The 17374-nt window shown below is 40.9% G+C and overlaps 3 protein-coding genes and 3 non-coding genes across 9 annotated transcripts; 5 read left to right on the plus strand and 1 right to left on the minus strand.

The window, feature by feature from the left end:
* Positions 1-211: 211 nt before the first annotated feature.
* Positions 212-5964, minus strand: dcun1d1 (DCN1, defective in cullin neddylation 1, domain containing 1 (S. cerevisiae)). Of its 4 annotated transcripts, none has more exons than XM_061840056.1 (7): positions 5822-5964; positions 4082-4295; positions 3467-3635; positions 1631-1761; positions 1459-1541; positions 1062-1158; positions 212-877 (listed from the first exon to the last, which is right to left on the minus strand). In XM_061840056.1, the coding sequence occupies exons 1-7, from the start codon at positions 5822-5824 to the stop codon at positions 801-803; spliced, it is 774 nt and encodes a 257-aa protein (XP_061696040.1). In that variant the 5' UTR covers positions 5825-5964; the 3' UTR covers positions 212-800. The 4 variants fall into 4 exon arrangements, with proteins under 4 accessions (XP_061696040.1, XP_061696041.1, XP_061696039.1 ...); XM_061840057.1 differs by lacking the exon at positions 5822-5964 and adding an exon at positions 5607-5808; XM_061840055.1 differs by lacking the exon at positions 5822-5964 and adding an exon at positions 5292-5572.
* Positions 5965-6025: 61 nt separating this feature from the next.
* On the plus strand, positions 6026-7770 carry setd9 (SET domain containing 9). Its single transcript, XM_061840054.1, has one exon. It carries the CDS (start codon positions 6157-6159, stop codon positions 6979-6981), a length of 825 nt encoding a protein of 274 aa, XP_061696038.1. The 5' UTR covers positions 6026-6156; the 3' UTR covers positions 6982-7770.
* A 1129-nt stretch (positions 7771-8899) lies between these two features.
* eif4a2 (eukaryotic translation initiation factor 4A2) lies at positions 8900-16305 on the plus strand. The gene is made up of 11 exons (XM_061839156.1): positions 8900-9051; positions 11223-11268; positions 11343-11475; positions 12816-12955; positions 13336-13504; positions 13604-13713; positions 13869-14012; positions 14377-14514; positions 14837-14926; positions 15364-15443; positions 15517-16305. The coding sequence occupies exons 1-11, from the start codon at positions 9023-9025 to the stop codon at positions 15659-15661; spliced, it is 1224 nt and encodes a 407-aa protein (XP_061695140.1). The 5' UTR covers positions 8900-9022; the 3' UTR covers positions 15662-16305.
* On the plus strand, positions 11528-11599 carry LOC133511640 (small nucleolar RNA SNORD2). Its single transcript, XR_009797981.1, has one exon. It is a non-coding gene; the product is annotated as a small nucleolar RNA SNORD2 (small nucleolar RNA).
* On the plus strand, positions 13188-13259 carry LOC133511639 (small nucleolar RNA SNORD2). The gene has a single exon (XR_009797980.1). It is a non-coding gene; the product is annotated as a small nucleolar RNA SNORD2 (small nucleolar RNA).
* On the plus strand, positions 14072-14257 carry LOC133511638 (small nucleolar RNA SNORA81). The gene has a single exon (XR_009797979.1). It is a non-coding gene; the product is annotated as a small nucleolar RNA SNORA81 (small nucleolar RNA).
* Positions 16306-17374: the final 1069 nt, after the last annotated feature.

The raw sequence follows: 17374 nt of genomic DNA on the forward strand, positions 1-17374 counted from the left end.
GCAGTTGTACATCCCCCCCCCCCCCCCCCTCCTCCACCATTTAGTAATTTTCAAAACCAATACTTATTTTGACTATCACTTCCTCCTTGTTTGGAAAGAAATATTGACATCTTCCAAAGATTGATCTTCTTTAACCTAAGCCTGAAAGTTTAAGAACATATTGATCACGCTGGGGCTGTTAAAAACAGCTCTGAAGCACACAAGGCAAGGCTGCTTCAAAAACTGAAACATTTATTTTATGTTCAAAGAAACAGGGTTGAGCTTGGGAAAGAAAAAAAAAAGGTGATACGGAATAGTCACAGAGATGTATCATAAAACAAAAATCTTGATGCTGCGCAGAAGTCAAATTAAAAGTCATTATTAAAGAATGTTTACATTATAGTTGAAGAGTGTGTGTTGACATTTGAGCAGAGTCCAAACACATCCCAAAACTGACATGATGCCTCTTCTTTCTTGGCTTCGGGGCACACACACACACACACACACACACACACACACCACATACGCGCGCGCACGCACACACACACACACACACACACCACACACACACATACAAAAGCCCATTATGGTAGATAACACCATCAAACTACCACAAGTTGACTCACAAAGTGATATGCATTTTTTTTTTGTATTGTACATACATGAACACACGCGCACACACATACACGTGTATGTATATATAAAGTCTCTGCTGTGTAAAATATTTCAGTCCTGAGGATTGAAAAGGCAACGTAGTTGTCAGCTCAGCGTGGGCCACGTGTTCGTTTCTCTAGTTTGTGCAGGCTGTCGTTAACGGGAGCTCAAACTGCAGTACTTTTGGTCCCGATGTGCGGTCGTGCAAACTCCACAAAGTCGTCAATGAGTACCGGCCATGCTCCTGATCGAGGGGGGGGAGAGACAAAAAAACGTCTTCTTCAGAACAGGCATGTTGAAGTTTATTTCCAAAATAAACAAATATAACCACACACAAGGCATTCTATTTTATTTCATGTGCATTACATCGAGTTCCCAGTTCTACGCACGCCTACAGGGGACCCGTTTTCATTAAATGCAGCACGAACCTTCCTCATCATAATTGGACATGTCGTCTGTGATCATGGTGCTGAAGTCTAACAGCAGGTTCCATGTGTCTTTCGGAATTGATCTTTTGTGATGCTCCTGCAATAGCAAAACATGAAGTCAAGCTCAAGCTAATCCTGACAAGAGTTTTTGAGAGAATGTACTCGACGATCATCGGATTCCTTTGAAATTACTGACATGTTGCCTGGATTCTCTGTGCCCAGCCATAAGTCATGACATTATTATTTTATTAAGTGTTTGCGTGTGGATAAAATGTAAAGTAATTCTGATTTCATACCCATCTGATATACATTATTCACAAAAAAAGATAGCAAGGACATATTTGAACAAAATGTGAAGACGCATTGGAAAGGTGCATCACGGGAGCCCACAACTTACAACTAAAAATGTTTTCCATAGGTCGAGAAACTTGAATCTTCCGTCCAATACTAAATTCCAATATGCAATCGCCATTTCTAAATCTAGAAGAAAACAACAAAAGAAAAAAAAAATAGACATAACTCAAACAAGGTTATAATCACTCATTCAGAGTATCAGAGTTGATTGTTACCTAAACCTTTCTGGCCAGGATTCTTGGCAAAATTAAACGTAAACTGGTAAAAGTCCTTAAATCTTCCTTGGTCTTTTAACTCTTGTTCCATCTTGGGGAGTTGCGCTTTTAGCTTGTCTATACTGTCACACCTGAGGAGACACAATGCAGTCAACAATATAACGCGGGATCTCCATCACTAGACATTTTCCGTACAGCTTATCCTCACCGGGGTCGTAAGCATGCTGACTTTGAGTTAGAGGTGGGGTACACCCTGAACTGATCACCATCTTATCGCAGGGGACATATACTTTGTAACAAGCGACCTTATGTTATCATATAAAGCTGCAGTCTGGGTCATTTTTAACAAATACACTGGTGCCGTGATTTACGAGAGAATGACTTAAGAGTGTTAATATACGAGCTGTCGCTGAACCAATTTTGTGCTTTGACTTGCGAGCAATTTTTTTTTTTTTTTACGAGCGCGAGATGGTAGCAGTGAACTCATGTCACTTTGCAACGAGCAGCACTTTAGCAGATAATTTGAAAATGAGGCTTGCAACTCTTTTATTGCCATTGCGCCTTGCTAAAGTTGACCATAAAACCAAATACAAGGGGGATAAAAGTCATAAAAGTAATGAGCCCAATTTAACTTACTGCTAATTGAAATGAGTCGCTGATGGCGTTGTGGTACTTTCGCCTAACTTCGGTGCAGCTCAGCGTGGGTTCACTTCCCACTTATTGAGTTTGCGACTGTGAGTGCAAATGCTCGTCTGCTTGTCTATTGGTGCCCTGCGACTGAGTGGCAACCAATTTGGGTCGTAGCTCGCTTCTTGTGGCAATTGTGTAGGTTAGGTTAAATTGGGCTCATTACTTTTTGACACTCCCTTGTAGAATGTGCATGCCACTCTGAAGTACAAAACATTGCTTTGGGATAACCCCTTAGGCAACTGATATTTGAACACAAACTGTGCTGCAACACATGTGGACAAACACTATATCATATGTGACCCTCCAGCATGAAAACCAATCGAATGTTGCATGGTCCTGTTTAGTTTGATGGGAATTTTTAACGTAAGGGCTAAAAAAAAAAAAAAAAAAAAAAAAAAAAAAAAAAAAAAAAATGACTACAACAAAATATGCACGAATGAAGTTCGATAATGATGACACAAATCGGCTGCTGCCACTCGCAAGAAGGAAAACCACACCATTTCTGGCATCGGCAGAAATGTTGGGGCTCTCTGCAGCCACGGATTTAATTCAAAAGTACGTCATTACGCAAGTGGCAATCAATAAAAGGCTGTATGACAGTCCCTTCATTATGTAAACAACACATCCTATCTAACTGCTTGGCTAACGTTGCCTGATAACTGCAATTTATATATTATTGGAAAACATTTTAAAACATTTATGAAAAACATATAGCTCAAAACACAGCCATGCGACTTCTTCATTGGTTTTGTGATGGAGGCTCACATATGTTCTTTATCCTCTGAGAAAAACAACTACACATGATTGCATCTTATTGAACAGGTGCGACTGTCGTCTTGTTTTATAATCATATGTCTATAGTGCACCCGTGTCCCTGGTGGTCAAGTCTCACCCACCAGAAGGAACCGCACAATCTTTTTTTTTTTTAACATTCTTTTTGATTATGTTTTTAAAGTATTTGTTAAGTACAATAATCTCGAGCACTTTTTGTCTTAATATAGACATCCAAAATGTCCTGTTGGTATCCTAATGGAGGGATATGACAGATTAATGGCATTTTCAAAGAAGGATTATTTCAGACGAATGAGTGTTGTCAATTTGGAATAAAAACAATCTAGTGAGGCACTACTGGATGTACATTCTCACCCTTGTTCTGTCATGCCGTCCATGAACTCCTGTTTTGAGAACTCGCACTGTGTCGCGGCCTTGAACTTCCATGCGATGAGAAGAACGCTTATACTAGCGGGGTCTAAACCGAGGTCGTCGCAGAACTGCTGAATCCCTTCGATGCCAATTTTGTTGTCGTCGTGAGGATCTGAGTGGAAAGGTATTCAGTGGAAGATAATCACATCCATGTTGCAGTGATTCAACAACCCACAAAAATAAGAGCTCAGTAAGAGTGTTGCAGGAAATAATTCATTTTTACAGAACTTGTCCAAAAACTACTATTTCTCCATTACGAATAATGTACATTTACTCATCTATTTATGCAGGCACAGATTTCACACACAGTAAACTTGGGAACATATTGAGATGACGTTATCATTAATTCCAGTATATTTTGTTGCAATTTGTTTAGTGGTGTGCAATGACTTTTTTTTCTCATGTAAAATATGTGCCGGAGCTCAATAAAGATTGAGAAACACTGACTCAGTGTTGGACTTTGTGACAAATCTTTCTGCGAATAATCCAGGTACGGGATTGTTTGAATGCATATATATCCTTAACATATTTGTGTTCAGCATTTTCTTCTTTGTGTACCTCTGTATCTGTTGTAGAGCTGCTCAAGCTTCCTCTTGTCTAAAGCTCCCTTTAAAGTCGAAACATAGAGCTCTGGATTTTGGAAAAACTTGTCTGTGGCCACCTCTAGTTTCCAGTCATGTTGTGACAGACAGACCAGCGCAGTCTTTTCGTTGGATTGGGTGAAAATCATGAACTGGCGAATTTTATCCTTCTGTGAGGACTTCAGCTTGTTCTGGGGATAGGCAAAAAAAGAACACCACCACATCACGACAAATGTGGGATCCAGAAGTACCAAACAAAGCACAAATACAGTAAAATGCTACCTACTGAAGCTTTACTTTCTCTTAAGTACCATAACAATGAAAGTTAAATAAAGAGGTTTTTTTTTTCATGGTGTCAAGTTTTCAAAACCTGCATTGCTTATAACTGAAATGGAAGTAAAAATTCATTGTTCCTTTTTTCTTTAAAAAAAAAAAAAAAAAAATCTTGATTTATGAGTACTCCAATTAATGTATCAGGGCACCACTGTATATTGAGTTATGAACTCGCTAAGGCAGCAAACCAAACTTATCAGTCAAGGTAACATATAAGGATGCACAAATTTATCAACTAGTCAATTCTCATCCTATTTGACGATTTTGTTGATAATCGATTAATAGAGACACTTTGTTCAACCTAATATTGTCCAAATCCTCAGAACGTCAGCCTTTCAACAGTGAATATTCAGTAGTCCTCTATGAAAGTTTGAAAATTGTGATTGTGACGTTTTGAAAATTAATGGGTTTACATTTTTACTAACATTTGAAGGCATTATTTTTTAAACCAGATTTTGGGGGATTCTACCAAAAGGCATATTTTTTTGCGACACACACAAAAAAAATCTCACCCTCCAGGATCAATCATCTGATTTTCAAAGTTTTTGCAGCTTTATACTCACGTTGACACAGCCGTCCCAACCAGGTTAAACTTGTCACATCGCTAATTAAACTCAAAAGTCAAAGTACCGCTCTAAACTAAGATAGTTAAAAAAAAGATAGGTCATGGAACAAATTAAAATCCTACGTCCAGACACCACTGTTCACTACAAATATAGTCAACAAACAAATTAAACTCATGTGTGTGGGAGTGACTTTAAATACATTTAACTCTGCACTTCCTTATTTTTTTACAGTTTGGTCCAGACGTTGAAGGACTACTTCTACTTGTACAGGTGTTTATTTCTCTTTACCAAGTGTCTCGACTTCATCATAAATCCCCGCCTTCGCTCTTCGGTGCAATGTCAATAAAACCAGGCAAATCGTCCCAAATGTGGTGAAATCTGAATCCCCACTACAAGACTGATTTCATAACATCATGGGAGGTGAGCATAGCTCCATCTCCACTCCCAACGCACACATTTCACTTATCTCACGCCACAACCCTGTTTGACAGCTGTGACCAACTGATGATAGGAATCTGTTTGAGGAAGGACAGCCCTTGGCAAAAGCGGTGGACGAGGCTGCCATTAGACCGACGAGTGTAGAAACAACTCTTGAAAAGTTACCATGTAAAAGCCTTTAGCAGCTTGGCTAGCTAATAGAACGAGTTGGCCTCCGTACCATCAGCTAGTCAGCGCAGGCTAACGCGCATATGTACGTTTTGTGGGGACAAGTAAGGGCTGTTTAAGGCAATTAAGTCGGTTTCTCGGCCAGTCGTGTCGCGTTTTCCTGATCAATGATATTTCAGCAGCATCCTAAGTTAATAGATAAGATTTCTTACCATGTTTGTCTTTGCTCGGCTCCCTTTCCACCCATTCAGCTAAGCGTGTAAGCAATGTTACAGAAACAAGCACGGCTCCGGCTGACTTTTTCAAATTAAAACAGTCGTTTAGCTTTGAATCCCTCGGCAAATAATTATGTAGACACGATTTCATTAATGAACACGATCCATATATTTTTTTATTTATAATACATGTAGTGACAAAACCGAATAATGAATAACCAAGCGTAAGGGTACTTTTATTTTTGTGAAGCACCGGTGTCGGAAGTCATTAAGTTGTTGTTGCACAGGATGTATTTAAGTCCTCTTGTTTGTAACTTGTACGAAGACCGTGAATGTTTAGAAAAGTACTGGAGAGATTTCGGCTCACCTGGAAGTCGTACCGACACCGTTTTTTGCCCTGGATTGTACTTAACATCTCTAAAAATGAGAAAACGCTGCGCCAAGTCAAAGGGCGCCGCGAGGACAAGTTGGTCCCGGACGAGGAGGTGTCACGGAGTCTTCTGCACCTCTTCCGAGTTCTGGACAGGGCGAATGGCGGTGTGGAGCTCGGGCATTTCCACGGCCAGGTAGAAAGTGCCAAGGGGCGCTGTGGACGTGATGCCATGTTCCAGTCACTTGGCTTCTGTATCGATCGGAAGCCCAGCACGCTTCCTTCTGCGGGAACTGGAGTGTTCGTCACCAGGGGCTCAGTACCCAGAGGAGCAACAGTTGCCATGTATCCTGGCACCATCTACCAACCTTATGAGCCGATTCTGCTCCAATCCATCAGAAACCCTTTTGTCTTTCGGTGCATCGATGGCGTCTTGGTTGATGGAAACGACAGAGGCATCTCCAAGATGGTGTACAAGTCATGCAGTGGCAGGGACCGAATGGGCCCTTTGGAGACAAGCGATACCAGCTGGCTGACTGGCACGCCCCAGAACCCGCTGGCAATGGGTCAGTATGTGAACAACTGCTCCAACGAGAGGCCCGCCAACGTGTGCTACCAGGAGTACGACGTTCCTGACACGATTCCCGTCCAGCTCCGCCGATACCTTCCCAACGTCAACTACAGTCCTTACTCGCAAAGACCTCTTCGCTGTGTGGTCCTCGTATCACTCATTGACATCACGGCAGGAGAGGAGCTATTTGCCAACTACTACACTATTGTACACTAAAGTCAAGATACAGTATGGAACTGAAAAATAAATGATGACTGCACAGCTCTTTGCGTGATTATGACTAAACTCAGCTATAATGGCACGTCTATGCTAGTGTTGCGATAATACTGTTGGATACAGAAGTGTTCTCCCTGATTACATGGATATTAGATGAATTGAAAACTTTAGAAATTGTCCGTTGCCATCCTAAGGACGCACTGTCAGATTGTGCTTCTGATCCAGATATATGAGCTCACGCTTCAGCTTAACTTCATTCAGGGGTAGGAGGCGTGAACTGGTTCTCAGACAATCGCAGGGCACATCCAGACAAACAACAGCTGCACTCACAATCACAACTAGGGGCAATTTAGAGTGTCCAGTTAATGTTGCGTGGTTTTGGAATGTGGGAGGAAACCCACGCAGGCACGGGGAGAACGTGCAAACTCCACACAGGCAGGGCCAGGATCGAACCCAGGTCCTCAGAACTGTGACGTCAACGCTTTACCAGCTGAGCCACTTTTCCGCTTTCAATTTAATTCATCCTATTATTTCGTTTAAAAAAAAAAAAACTAGATTGAAGATATGTTTCGTCGGCAAGTATCTCTCAACCAGTTGACATGATGGAAAATGTTATCATATTGGGGTCAGAAATCAAGGTAGATGTGGTAGAATCCAGATGTGATTCAAGTGTAGACTTTAGGCCTTTGAAATAAACTGCAGAATCGTCAGATAGTGCAGCAAATATTGTTGTCATTCACATTTTTTAAGTAAATCTCACGTGAATCATCTCAAAGTAGTTTTGTACATAATTCCTTGGATGCCAGGAAAAGGCACGCAAACTGTAAGTAATACTGTAATAATAATCGAAAGAACAATGCCTTGCAACTCGCGTGTGAACCATTTCAAGTTCGTACAGGGACATCATCATTAAAATCACCTCAAATAGCTCTCAGTTGAAAACAGACTCCAAGACGCCAACACTACAACATTATGAAGTGTTTGTCTAACTTGTTTGATGAGTCATATCGGGCAAGCACATACTACGTTATACCTGCCGCTGTATGGTGCAGCCCAATATATTATCGAGCAGTATCCATAATTACAAACATTATGCACCCATGCATTCAAGTGCAGGACTCTGCCTTTTAATTTGGCTTCGTCGAGTAGATGCACGGCACTTTGAAGTGGAACGAGCTCACATTGGATTAAAGAAATCCTAAAACTTGATGAATACCAAGATTCATCTTCAATGCAGTTGGGAACTTGCATCAGCAAGTACAAGGATGTAACCAGGGAAGTTCACCATGTGGGGCAGGTCATTTTTTTCCAAGGTAAACGAGACAGTCAAAGCATAATTATAAATGATCTCCTGCATTGATTGTCTATCTGTAACACCATGCCAGTCTATGCATGGTGTAATCCATACTAAGTATACTTTAAAAGAGATTTTGAACGAGTGGACCGTAAAACAACCGCCCACCAATTATAAACTGTTTTTTAAAAAAAAAAGTACGAGAAAGGGCGGATCTACATCAATGAAAAGAGGCGTAATAATCTGAAAATTTTACTTGTTTGGCAATGTCTGATATAATTAGATATTTACAAATAACCTTGATGATGTTGTTCCTGCCTTGTCCACATATTTCTAATAATTTCTTAAAATATATACTGTATTCTATACTCATATTGAATAGATGGCTTTATCCAACCGCTCCTTTGGCTCAATGACAACGCTGTTACGCAACCTCAAGAAAGATTTTTGTCCTCTCGCGGGCACGATAGCTGCCGCAGCACTCTTTATTACTGCAAAATCCTTCCGCTAATACATATAGTGAGATAAAGTTTTGGTTGTTTATTCCCATACGAGGACAAAATGCCAACTAAAGGATATGTATTATATTGTAATAGGATGTGGTGAAAATTATACACACGGCATCGACAATATGTTGGAGGATAGCGGCTACAGGGTTGAAAAGGCGAAAGTAGTTCGGCCACATAAAGGCAGTTGACGTCGCCATCAGCGATCTTTCCAGTCGCATGCCGAGCTAGGAGAAGTATCATGTCTAACGATTCTGCTGATTACAACAGGTAATTAAAACAAAATGCCTATGGATTGAAATTGATTCAGAAGCGTGCAGAATTTTTTTTTTTTTAGCGCTATAATATCCTCAAATTACTTAAATGCAGCCTGGGCCTGAGTCAGACGCTGCTATCGGGTAGCTAACGGTCGGCTGCGATACATTCGAAATGTGTCCTTTATAATATTCCCTCTAAAGGTTGTGCGGATCATTCATTTAATGGTATATGTGTCTTTATATATATATACACTTGTATCTTTTGTTTTGGTTTCAATGTGGTCGCTTCGGCCCACGCTGGGTTGACTGCAGTAAAATTCTTCGGTGGTGACTGTACAGCACCGTACTGGTGTAGGCCCCAGTGGCCGACATGTTGGCTCTGCCATCGCAGCGTGGGCTCCATGTTGAAATTGGACTGCATGTGTATGATTTTTGATTACTGGTTAGTTTTGATATCAAATCTTGGGTCCAGACCTGCTCGGTTGCGTAAGGGGCGCTCTTTTTTCTAGGGAGGGGGAGGGGGAATGAATCTACCGACCCCGTGGCCTGGTTCGTGGAATTTGACGTATGTTTTTTTTTTTTTTTTTTTAACGGTGTCATTTAGGGTGTTTGAATGGCAATCAAAGCACACGATGTCCCCCCCAATTTCAGGACTATTTAACTCAACCCGACTGCGCCATAAGTGAGCAAGCTTCCCAGCACCACGTGGTAGTAGGGGCGTACTACGTTGGGGGGACCCCCCCCCCCCCCCCAGGCAAACCCAGTCATGCGGCCCGCCACATTCAGGGCAGAGATTATCAATATCCTCAACGAAAAAATGTAAATACGAGAGGTCTTGAACCAGAGAGGCTTTAAAATCCTTCTTGAAGATTATCTAACAAGTGAATCATTTTACTAGTTTTTACAAAAGTAATCGTAGTTATTGTTTGAAATAATTACCTTTTTTCCTGCAAGAATTTATTGTACTACAGCATTCTGATTTTATTTTTTGTAAAATTCCCTCGACAAATTAATCCATCTTGAGTTGTTGGTATATTGGGTAATATCACCCCTTGCGCTTTACCAAAATGAACGCATCATGTAGATCTTGGGGTTAAAAAAAAAAAAGTCTGGGCACCCCTGGTATACAGCAGTAACCACCATAACAATGGGTTGAACAAAATTTTGGCTAGTTTGGTGTGTTAATTTTGATTGACAACAGAGGGGGATATTGGCCAACATGGCAGCCTCTGAGCTTGATGAATTTATTTTTTTTAATTCCACAAATTCACTAAAGTCAAGAATACTGTTTTAGTGGTGGTACATATGTATTAAAAAAAATAGGATAACATTTAATGATGAATGCTCCACTCCTGTCACTCTAAACTTGATCGCTACTGCAGCTCCCTCTGCTGACACGTGTTGCGGTGCTACTACTGCCAAGAGAGTCTGGCCTGTGTTTTTGTGTTATCCACACTTTGTAGCACTATGAGAAAAGGTTGAAATCGAGCGATGGTAGCTTACTAAAAACTGTTGACACCTTCTTCTTGAGACAAATCCGCACATGGGCATAAAATGGAATAATCATTGCATGAAAAACAAGCCATGGTAGATTAAGCATGTAAATTGGGACTAAAATAATTGGATTTCAGTGAAGAAAAGGTCAATCAATTTTTGTTGAATGTTTTTTTTTTTTTTTTTTTTTAAATAAATTATTATTTTATTTTTTGGGTTGGGGGTGTTCTTGAGGCGAATGGTAAGTCCACCACTGCATGGTTGCACCTTGGGCGCATCTAGTTTTAGCTACTAAACATGCCTACATTGGCATGTTTAGTGTGTAGCGTTTTTGCTTCCGTTAGAATTAGTACAGTTTAGGAATACTGATGCATTTGTCACAGTTGGGTGGAAAAATGGATCCTTTTGGGTATGGTGGGGCGGTCTTTGCTCTAGCAGTGCCAAACAGTTGAGGCAGACTGTTGGCGCAGTGATTCTGAAGCCTGTTTAAGGTTCCTTCCTTAGTGATTCCCAGCCCCGCTCCCGTTTCCTTCTATGACCTAGTGCGTTCTCATGTGGGGTTCAGTGGACTTTGTGTGGGGCGCATGATTCCAGACATGCTCAATTATGTAAAGTGCCTTGAGGCAGTTATGAGTTGGTGCTATAGAAATAAAATGGATTCAATTTTTTTTCCCCTCTTTTCCTTCACAGCGACCATGTGGGGCCAGATGGAATGGAGCCAGATGGTGTCATTGAGGTACCCCCATTTTGCAACCAGCTATTATTGCAACGTGCCAATATGTTTTTTGCTCATTTGAGTTTTGTTTTCAGAGCAACTGGAATGGCATTACAGACAACTTTGATGATATGAACCTGAAGGAGACTCTTCTCCGGGGAATTTATGCATATGGTTTTGAAAAGCCTTCAGCCATTCAACAGAGGGCCATTATCCCTTGCATTAAAGGTACAGTATAGCATTTAAAAAAAAAAAAAAAAAGCAATTAACTGGTATATTTGAGTGAAATGATGCTTTTCCATCTTTCGGGACTTACCCATTAATGGGGATATCCTTTTCTCACTGATCACTCCACAGAGTCGCATGTTCCCAACCTTTATTGAACCAAGGCCCATTTTTGTTTCGTTGAGAAAAAATGTTGCCCAGTGGAATCTTTCCCAGGGCCTGGCATTAACAGTGGCCCATGGCTTGTAGTGCCCCCACCTAAATATGTATAGCAACTATCCTGCTCAGGCCTCTGGGAGTGGCTGGAAAATTTTTGTCCACCAAAAATGGCCCAATATTGTGTTTTCTGAAATTCTGTTTCCATCAAAGCATCCCGGTGTCTAGACTAGATGTGATGACTCAGAGAAACTTTGGCCAGATAAACAGGCACACATTCAGATTAGCCTCAAGATGATGGACAAAGATAACGTTGCTAGCCAAGTACAGTAGCTTGTATTTTGGAGGCTGTATATTATCCCATTCATGGGCAGGGTGGCAATTTTTTTTTTGCCTTATTGAGATAAGTGTCCTAACAGTCCACAATCAAGGAAATAAGACTTCTTTCTCGTTTAACGTATAAAAGAAAGGGCAAAAAAGATGTACCTTTTCGCGGGCAGTGGGATGGGTATGTTATCAGTTCTGTGAAGTAGTACATACTAGAGATATGTTTATTAATTAATTCTTATTCTAGAATGACACTTACACATTAGTAATACTGATGGATTAGCATTTTGAAGACAAACTTGGTTGCATACTGACCTTTCACTCTTTCTTCTCTTGGAAAACGCTCCACATGTACTTGAGGCAGCCATGTTGGGTCAGGAAGGAAAGGGAAATAACTGCTAACTTTGACTGAGTTATCCTCTCTTGATACCAAATTATGGTTTCAGATTAAAACGCTTACATATTTTTATATACTGAAGGATATAATGCCTGGAAAATCATGATGTCCCAAAAATGGGATGCTGCCCACAAATGGGTTAAAAAAAATACACTCACGATATGGTGATAATCTATTTGCGAAGAATAATGAAATTGATAAACTGTAGATAAAGGTTTCTGCCAAAAACTGTCAAATTCTGAACTTTTCTTTGTGTGAAATCTGGCCCTGTTTATTTGTAACAGGTTTTATTCTGTTTTGTTGATGTACAGGTTAATTGTATTATTGGGTGATGCCAGCCATCTAATGAAAGAATGGGCTGTGGTTTAGTGGTTGGGACTCAGACTTGAACGCGTTAAAAGAAATGACTGCATGCATTGTTTGTGGTGTGTCCCTAAATAATCCTGTGCCCTTTTGCCATTAGGCCATGATGTCATTGCTCAAGCCCAGTCAGGCACTGGCAAGACGGCCACATTTGCCATCTCTATCTTGCAGCAGCTGGACATAGAGCAGAAGGAGACTCAGGCTCTGGTCTTGGCTCCCACCAGAGAGCTGGCTCAGCAGGTATGCTGTTCCTGAGGTCATGAATACCTCAGCAGTGTCTCAGACCTAGGCAGCACTTTGAGGACACTATTCAGACCCAAAAGGTACCGTTCTTTAAAGACTTGTCTAAATTCTGCAAATGTGAAATTTATACCCCTAAGATTTGGTGTAGTCTCCGTCCATGACTGCACTGGTCTAAAAGGTGATCTGGCTTAACTTTTTTTGGGGGGGGAATTTGTTGGTGTAAATAACTGGGTGACATGATGGCATAACATCTTTCGGGACTGACTCTTAATGTTGAGAGCTCTTGACACACTGATCACTCCAGTTTGACTTGATGCGCAGCCGTTCTGCTGTGCGACTCTGAGCCGGCTTCCATGTGCTGTGCTCTCTCTTTTTAGATTCAGAAGGTCATTCTGGCTCTGGGCGACTATATGGGGGCGACCTGCCATGCCTGTATTGGAGGGACCAATCTCCGCAGCGAGATCCAGAAGCTGCAGGCCGAGGCGCCGCACATAGTCGTCGGCACGCCAGGTCGAGTGTATGATATGCTCAACAGGAGACATCTGTGTGAGTGTTGCACCTCAAACTTTGTATTTATTTATTTTTTCCTCCCGTTTGATCGAGGATTTAGGCAAATGTTCTCATACCATTTGCGTTTGTGTACAGCCCCAAAATGGATCAAGATGTTTGTTCTGGATGAAGCTGACGAGATGTTGAGTCGAGGTTTCAAAGATCAGATCTATGAAATCTTCCAGAAACTGAGTACAAACATTCAGGTAAGAAAGGAAGTCTTTCTTCTTGCATTAGAGATGAATTTTTTTTTTTTTTTTATGATGATAAATCAAATAAACCCTTTATGAAAATAGCCTAATGTTCGGAAGAGGTTACTCTGGTGTTTTGTAAGAGGCCTTTCCCACCCCCCTCCCTCTAGGTTGTACTACTATCTGCCACCATGCCTACAGATGTGCTAGAGGTGACCAAGAAGTTCATGCGGGATCCCATCCGCATCCTGGTGAAGAAAGAAGAGCTTACCCTCGAGGGTATCAAGCAGTTCTACATAAATGTGGAGCGGGAGGTGGGTTTGCATTTGAAAGAATTTTTTTTTTTTTTTCTCCCCCCCTTTCTTTTAAGCAGCCCTTCTCTCTAAAGCACCCTGCTCAAACTGCAGAAGCCGAGCCTCCCGAGGCTCAGCCGATGCGGATGTGTAAGCATGGGTACACCAGGGAAGGAGATAAAAAGCCACGGCTTCGGAAATGAGGCGTGGAGGGACCTCTTTCTTAATGTCCGCTGTCCATTGTCTCAAGATGCTGTGCAACATTGAGGGTTTTTCCTCTGAGGACTTGATTGCGCCTGACTAGATTAATTTGTTGACATATGTTGTTTGGTGTTTGTTTGTTTGTTTGTGTGTGTGTGTGTGCGCGTGCACATTTGTGACTCAGGAGTGGAAGCTGGACACCCTGTGTGACCTCTACGAGACCCTCACCATTACACAGGCTGTGATCTTTCTCAACACAAGAAGAAAAGTGGACTGGCTGACTGAGAAGATGCACGCTAGAGACTTCACCGTTTCTGCCCTGGTAGGATGCGTGTTGATTGAAAAGGGTTAGGAGTTTGACCCTTCAGAACTAAAAACAAAAAAAACACTTTCTTAAATTACCCATCAATATTTGTATTAACCTATGTCAAAACACATTCATTTCTCACTATCTGTGGTTTAACAAGGTTGGAAACTGATAAATGCACAATGCTACTGTGCTAAATCTTTGCAAATATTTAGTTTTAAATGATCACTCCTACAGCAATCCCAATAAATATCACTGAGCCTAAAGTTTTATCAACGTGCTTTTGTAATCTTGAAAGTGCAACTGAAAAGGAACTCTTGGATCTGTCTGTCCACAGCATGGTGACATGGACCAGAAGGAGCGAGATGTCATTATGAGGGAGTTTAGGTCTGGCTCAAGCAGAGTGTTGATCACTACTGATCTGCTGGTTAGTGTCAAATAATGTCATGTTACATTTACGTTTTGAAAAGTTGTGGTGAGCCGATTTGATTTGTACGCAAGCTAGTTTTTTTTTTTTTTTTTTTGTTTACTGCGGGTAGGTCACGCAATTCTGCCATCTACTGGAAAAGCATTTGTCACTGAGATCGAAGGATGAACTCAAATTTCAAGATGTTAATAAATAAAAATAATTTGCTGTGGTACAGCGGTTGGGATCAATAATTGTTCATCTCAAAAGCTTCCAAACATTCTGAAAGTCTCTCAATGACTTGGCAGTGTGAACTTTTGGGAGATTGGTGCTCGTGCTCCACAATGGTTTCCTCTGATGTAGGAATCTGTTACTTATACGCGAGCGACATTCCAGACTTAAACGTTGAAATTGAATTTTTTTGGGGGGGGGGTTTTAATTGCTAATTGTTCACCTAGGCTCGTGGGATCGATGTGCAACAAGTGTCCCTAGTCATCAACTATGACCTTCCTACAAACCGAGAGAACTACATTCACAGGTGAGTTGACTTGGAGCTGTGAGTTGAACGTCCCCCCCCCATGTGAACGCTCACCTTTTATGTGCTTGTCCAGAATTGGTCGAGGTGGCCGCTTTGGCAGAAAGGGAGTTGCTATTAACTTTGTCACTGAAGAGGACAAGAGGATCCTGCGCGACATTGAGACATTTTACAATACTACAGTGGAGGAGATGCCCATGAATGTGGCTGACCTCATTTGAGCCTTTTGGTTTTCCTTTATAAAACACAGTTATCATTGACTGTACACTTGCATTGTGCTTATTATTCCAGGGGGCGAGGGAGAGGATAATAATTAAAAAAAAAAGACAAACTTATCGATGCTAAATCTTGGATCAGAATAGTTCCGCCTGACGAGTTCTACGGTAGTCGCTCTTGGACAGTTGTAGACTTCCATTGTTTTGGCAGATTGAAGCTACAAAGCCATGGGGTCTGCACTTGTGGTCCTTTTCAGGCATTTCTTTCCATGTTCTATTATAATGCGTGTATTTGATGTGCTCCACCATTTAGTAACCTACCTGTGGACTAAAAGGTATAAGTGCTGTATAAAGTCTGCAAATTCTGTTATGCTAACATGTGCGATGTGTTGTGGGCCTGCTTACTAGAGGTACTTGTCACGGTATTATATATTATAGTAGATTTGTATTTGCCTTTTTTTTTTTTTTTTTTTGTGAATCTATTTAAATGTCGTGTTTTCATCCATCTTGCTGTCAGGATTTCTCAGTTTGGCTGTAGTTTGCTCATGATAGATTATATACGCATTTACAGATATACACACCTCCCCTGCACTACTTTTCAGTTCTCTCAAATTGTATGAATGTCTTAATAAATGAAAACTGGCGTTAAAGCGACTGTTGTCCTTGAGGTATATAATACACCAGCAATGCCTGTAACATCACTGACTGCTTTCAGCATTCAAAATGCTGTAACCAAAAAGAAAGCATAACTAAACAAGCAACACTCGAGCCTAAAAGGGCAGTTGGAGATTCCCCCGGGGAATGTGGCTAGTGCAAAAAATAAAAAAAAATTCAACCATGAAGAATTTGGCCAAGCATTGTGTAAACCATTTTTTTTTCTTTGAATACAGTAGAATGTCCAAGAAAATTATGAAAAGTGACTTTAACACTGCGCAAATATAACAGGTTTGAGGCCAGCAGTCCTCAACTTAAATCATATATTTTTCTTTTCTTATAGAAAATATCCACGTTTGTGCTACTGTTTTTTTTTTTTTTTATGTGTACATTCAATTTGGAAGTGTTATGACTTAGCATGTTATGACAACTTATATCTGGAAAGTTAGTCCAAGTATCTTAGGTTATGTGGCCTATGTAGCTGCTAAAAGAGCACTAAAGTAACTTATTGACCTTTTCAAAGCAAGTAATGTGTAAAGTTAGCTTTTAAAGATGGGTTGTCCAACTCAGTTTAGTTTGTGGGTCAAATTTACCCGAATTAGATCCCAATAAACCTACCTCTTGTGAAGTGATGCTTTGGACTGAAATTTTATAATGTTCAATGTATTAAAACATTTCTACAGGAGGTATCTTGAAAGAATTGTAGTGCAAACATGGCACACCACTTTATAGTCATAAATTAATTAACTTGCCATTGTTTGGGCTTGACAAGTCAATTTTCTCAGTGCACCCTCGCATGGACAAAATTTGAAAAAGGTTTTATTGAAAAATAACAGTGTTCTCCATCCCCTACGGGGCGGATTGCACTCCCTGGTGGGCCAGTTCTGGCCCCCGGGCCGTATGTTTGACCCACTCATTTTAAAGGAATCCGATTACTTTTTCAAGGTAACTGGTGACACTGCCAGCCACTTGCTACTGTTTTGATTCACGGGAAACATTTTGTTCAAGACCTGGAAGTCAGTGTTTTATAAGATTTTACTAGCACATAAACCCATAAAAAGTTGT

The sequence above is a fragment of the Syngnathoides biaculeatus genome, chromosome 13 (assembly GCF_019802595.1).
Source record: "Syngnathoides biaculeatus isolate LvHL_M chromosome 13, ASM1980259v1, whole genome shotgun sequence".
In the NCBI taxonomy this organism is placed as follows: domain Eukaryota; kingdom Metazoa; phylum Chordata; class Actinopteri; order Syngnathiformes; family Syngnathidae; genus Syngnathoides; species Syngnathoides biaculeatus.

Coding starts and splice junctions, on each gene's coding strand:
- dcun1d1 (XM_061840055.1), bottom strand. CDS start 5,312: ATGATGAAGTCGAGACACTTG. Junction 1,762..3,466: donor GACGGCATGACAGAACAAGG/GTGAGAATGTAC, acceptor GTGTCTCCTCAG/GTGTGACAGTATAGACAAGC. Junction 1,542..1,630: donor TCCTGGCCAGAAAGGTTTAG/GTAACAATCAAC, acceptor GTTTTCTTCTAG/ATTTAGAAATGGCGATTGCA.
- eif4a2 (XM_061839156.1), top strand. CDS start 9,023: ATGTCTAACGATTCTGCTGATTACAACAG. Junction 9,052..11,222: donor GATTCTGCTGATTACAACAG/GTAATTAAAACA, acceptor TTTCCTTCACAG/CGACCATGTGGGGCCAGATG. Junction 15,444..15,516: donor CGAGAGAACTACATTCACAG/GTGAGTTGACTT, acceptor GTGCTTGTCCAG/AATTGGTCGAGGTGGCCGCT.
- setd9 (XM_061840054.1), top strand. CDS start 6,157: ATGTTTAGAAAAGTACTGGAGAGATTTCGGCTCACCTGGAAGTCGTAC.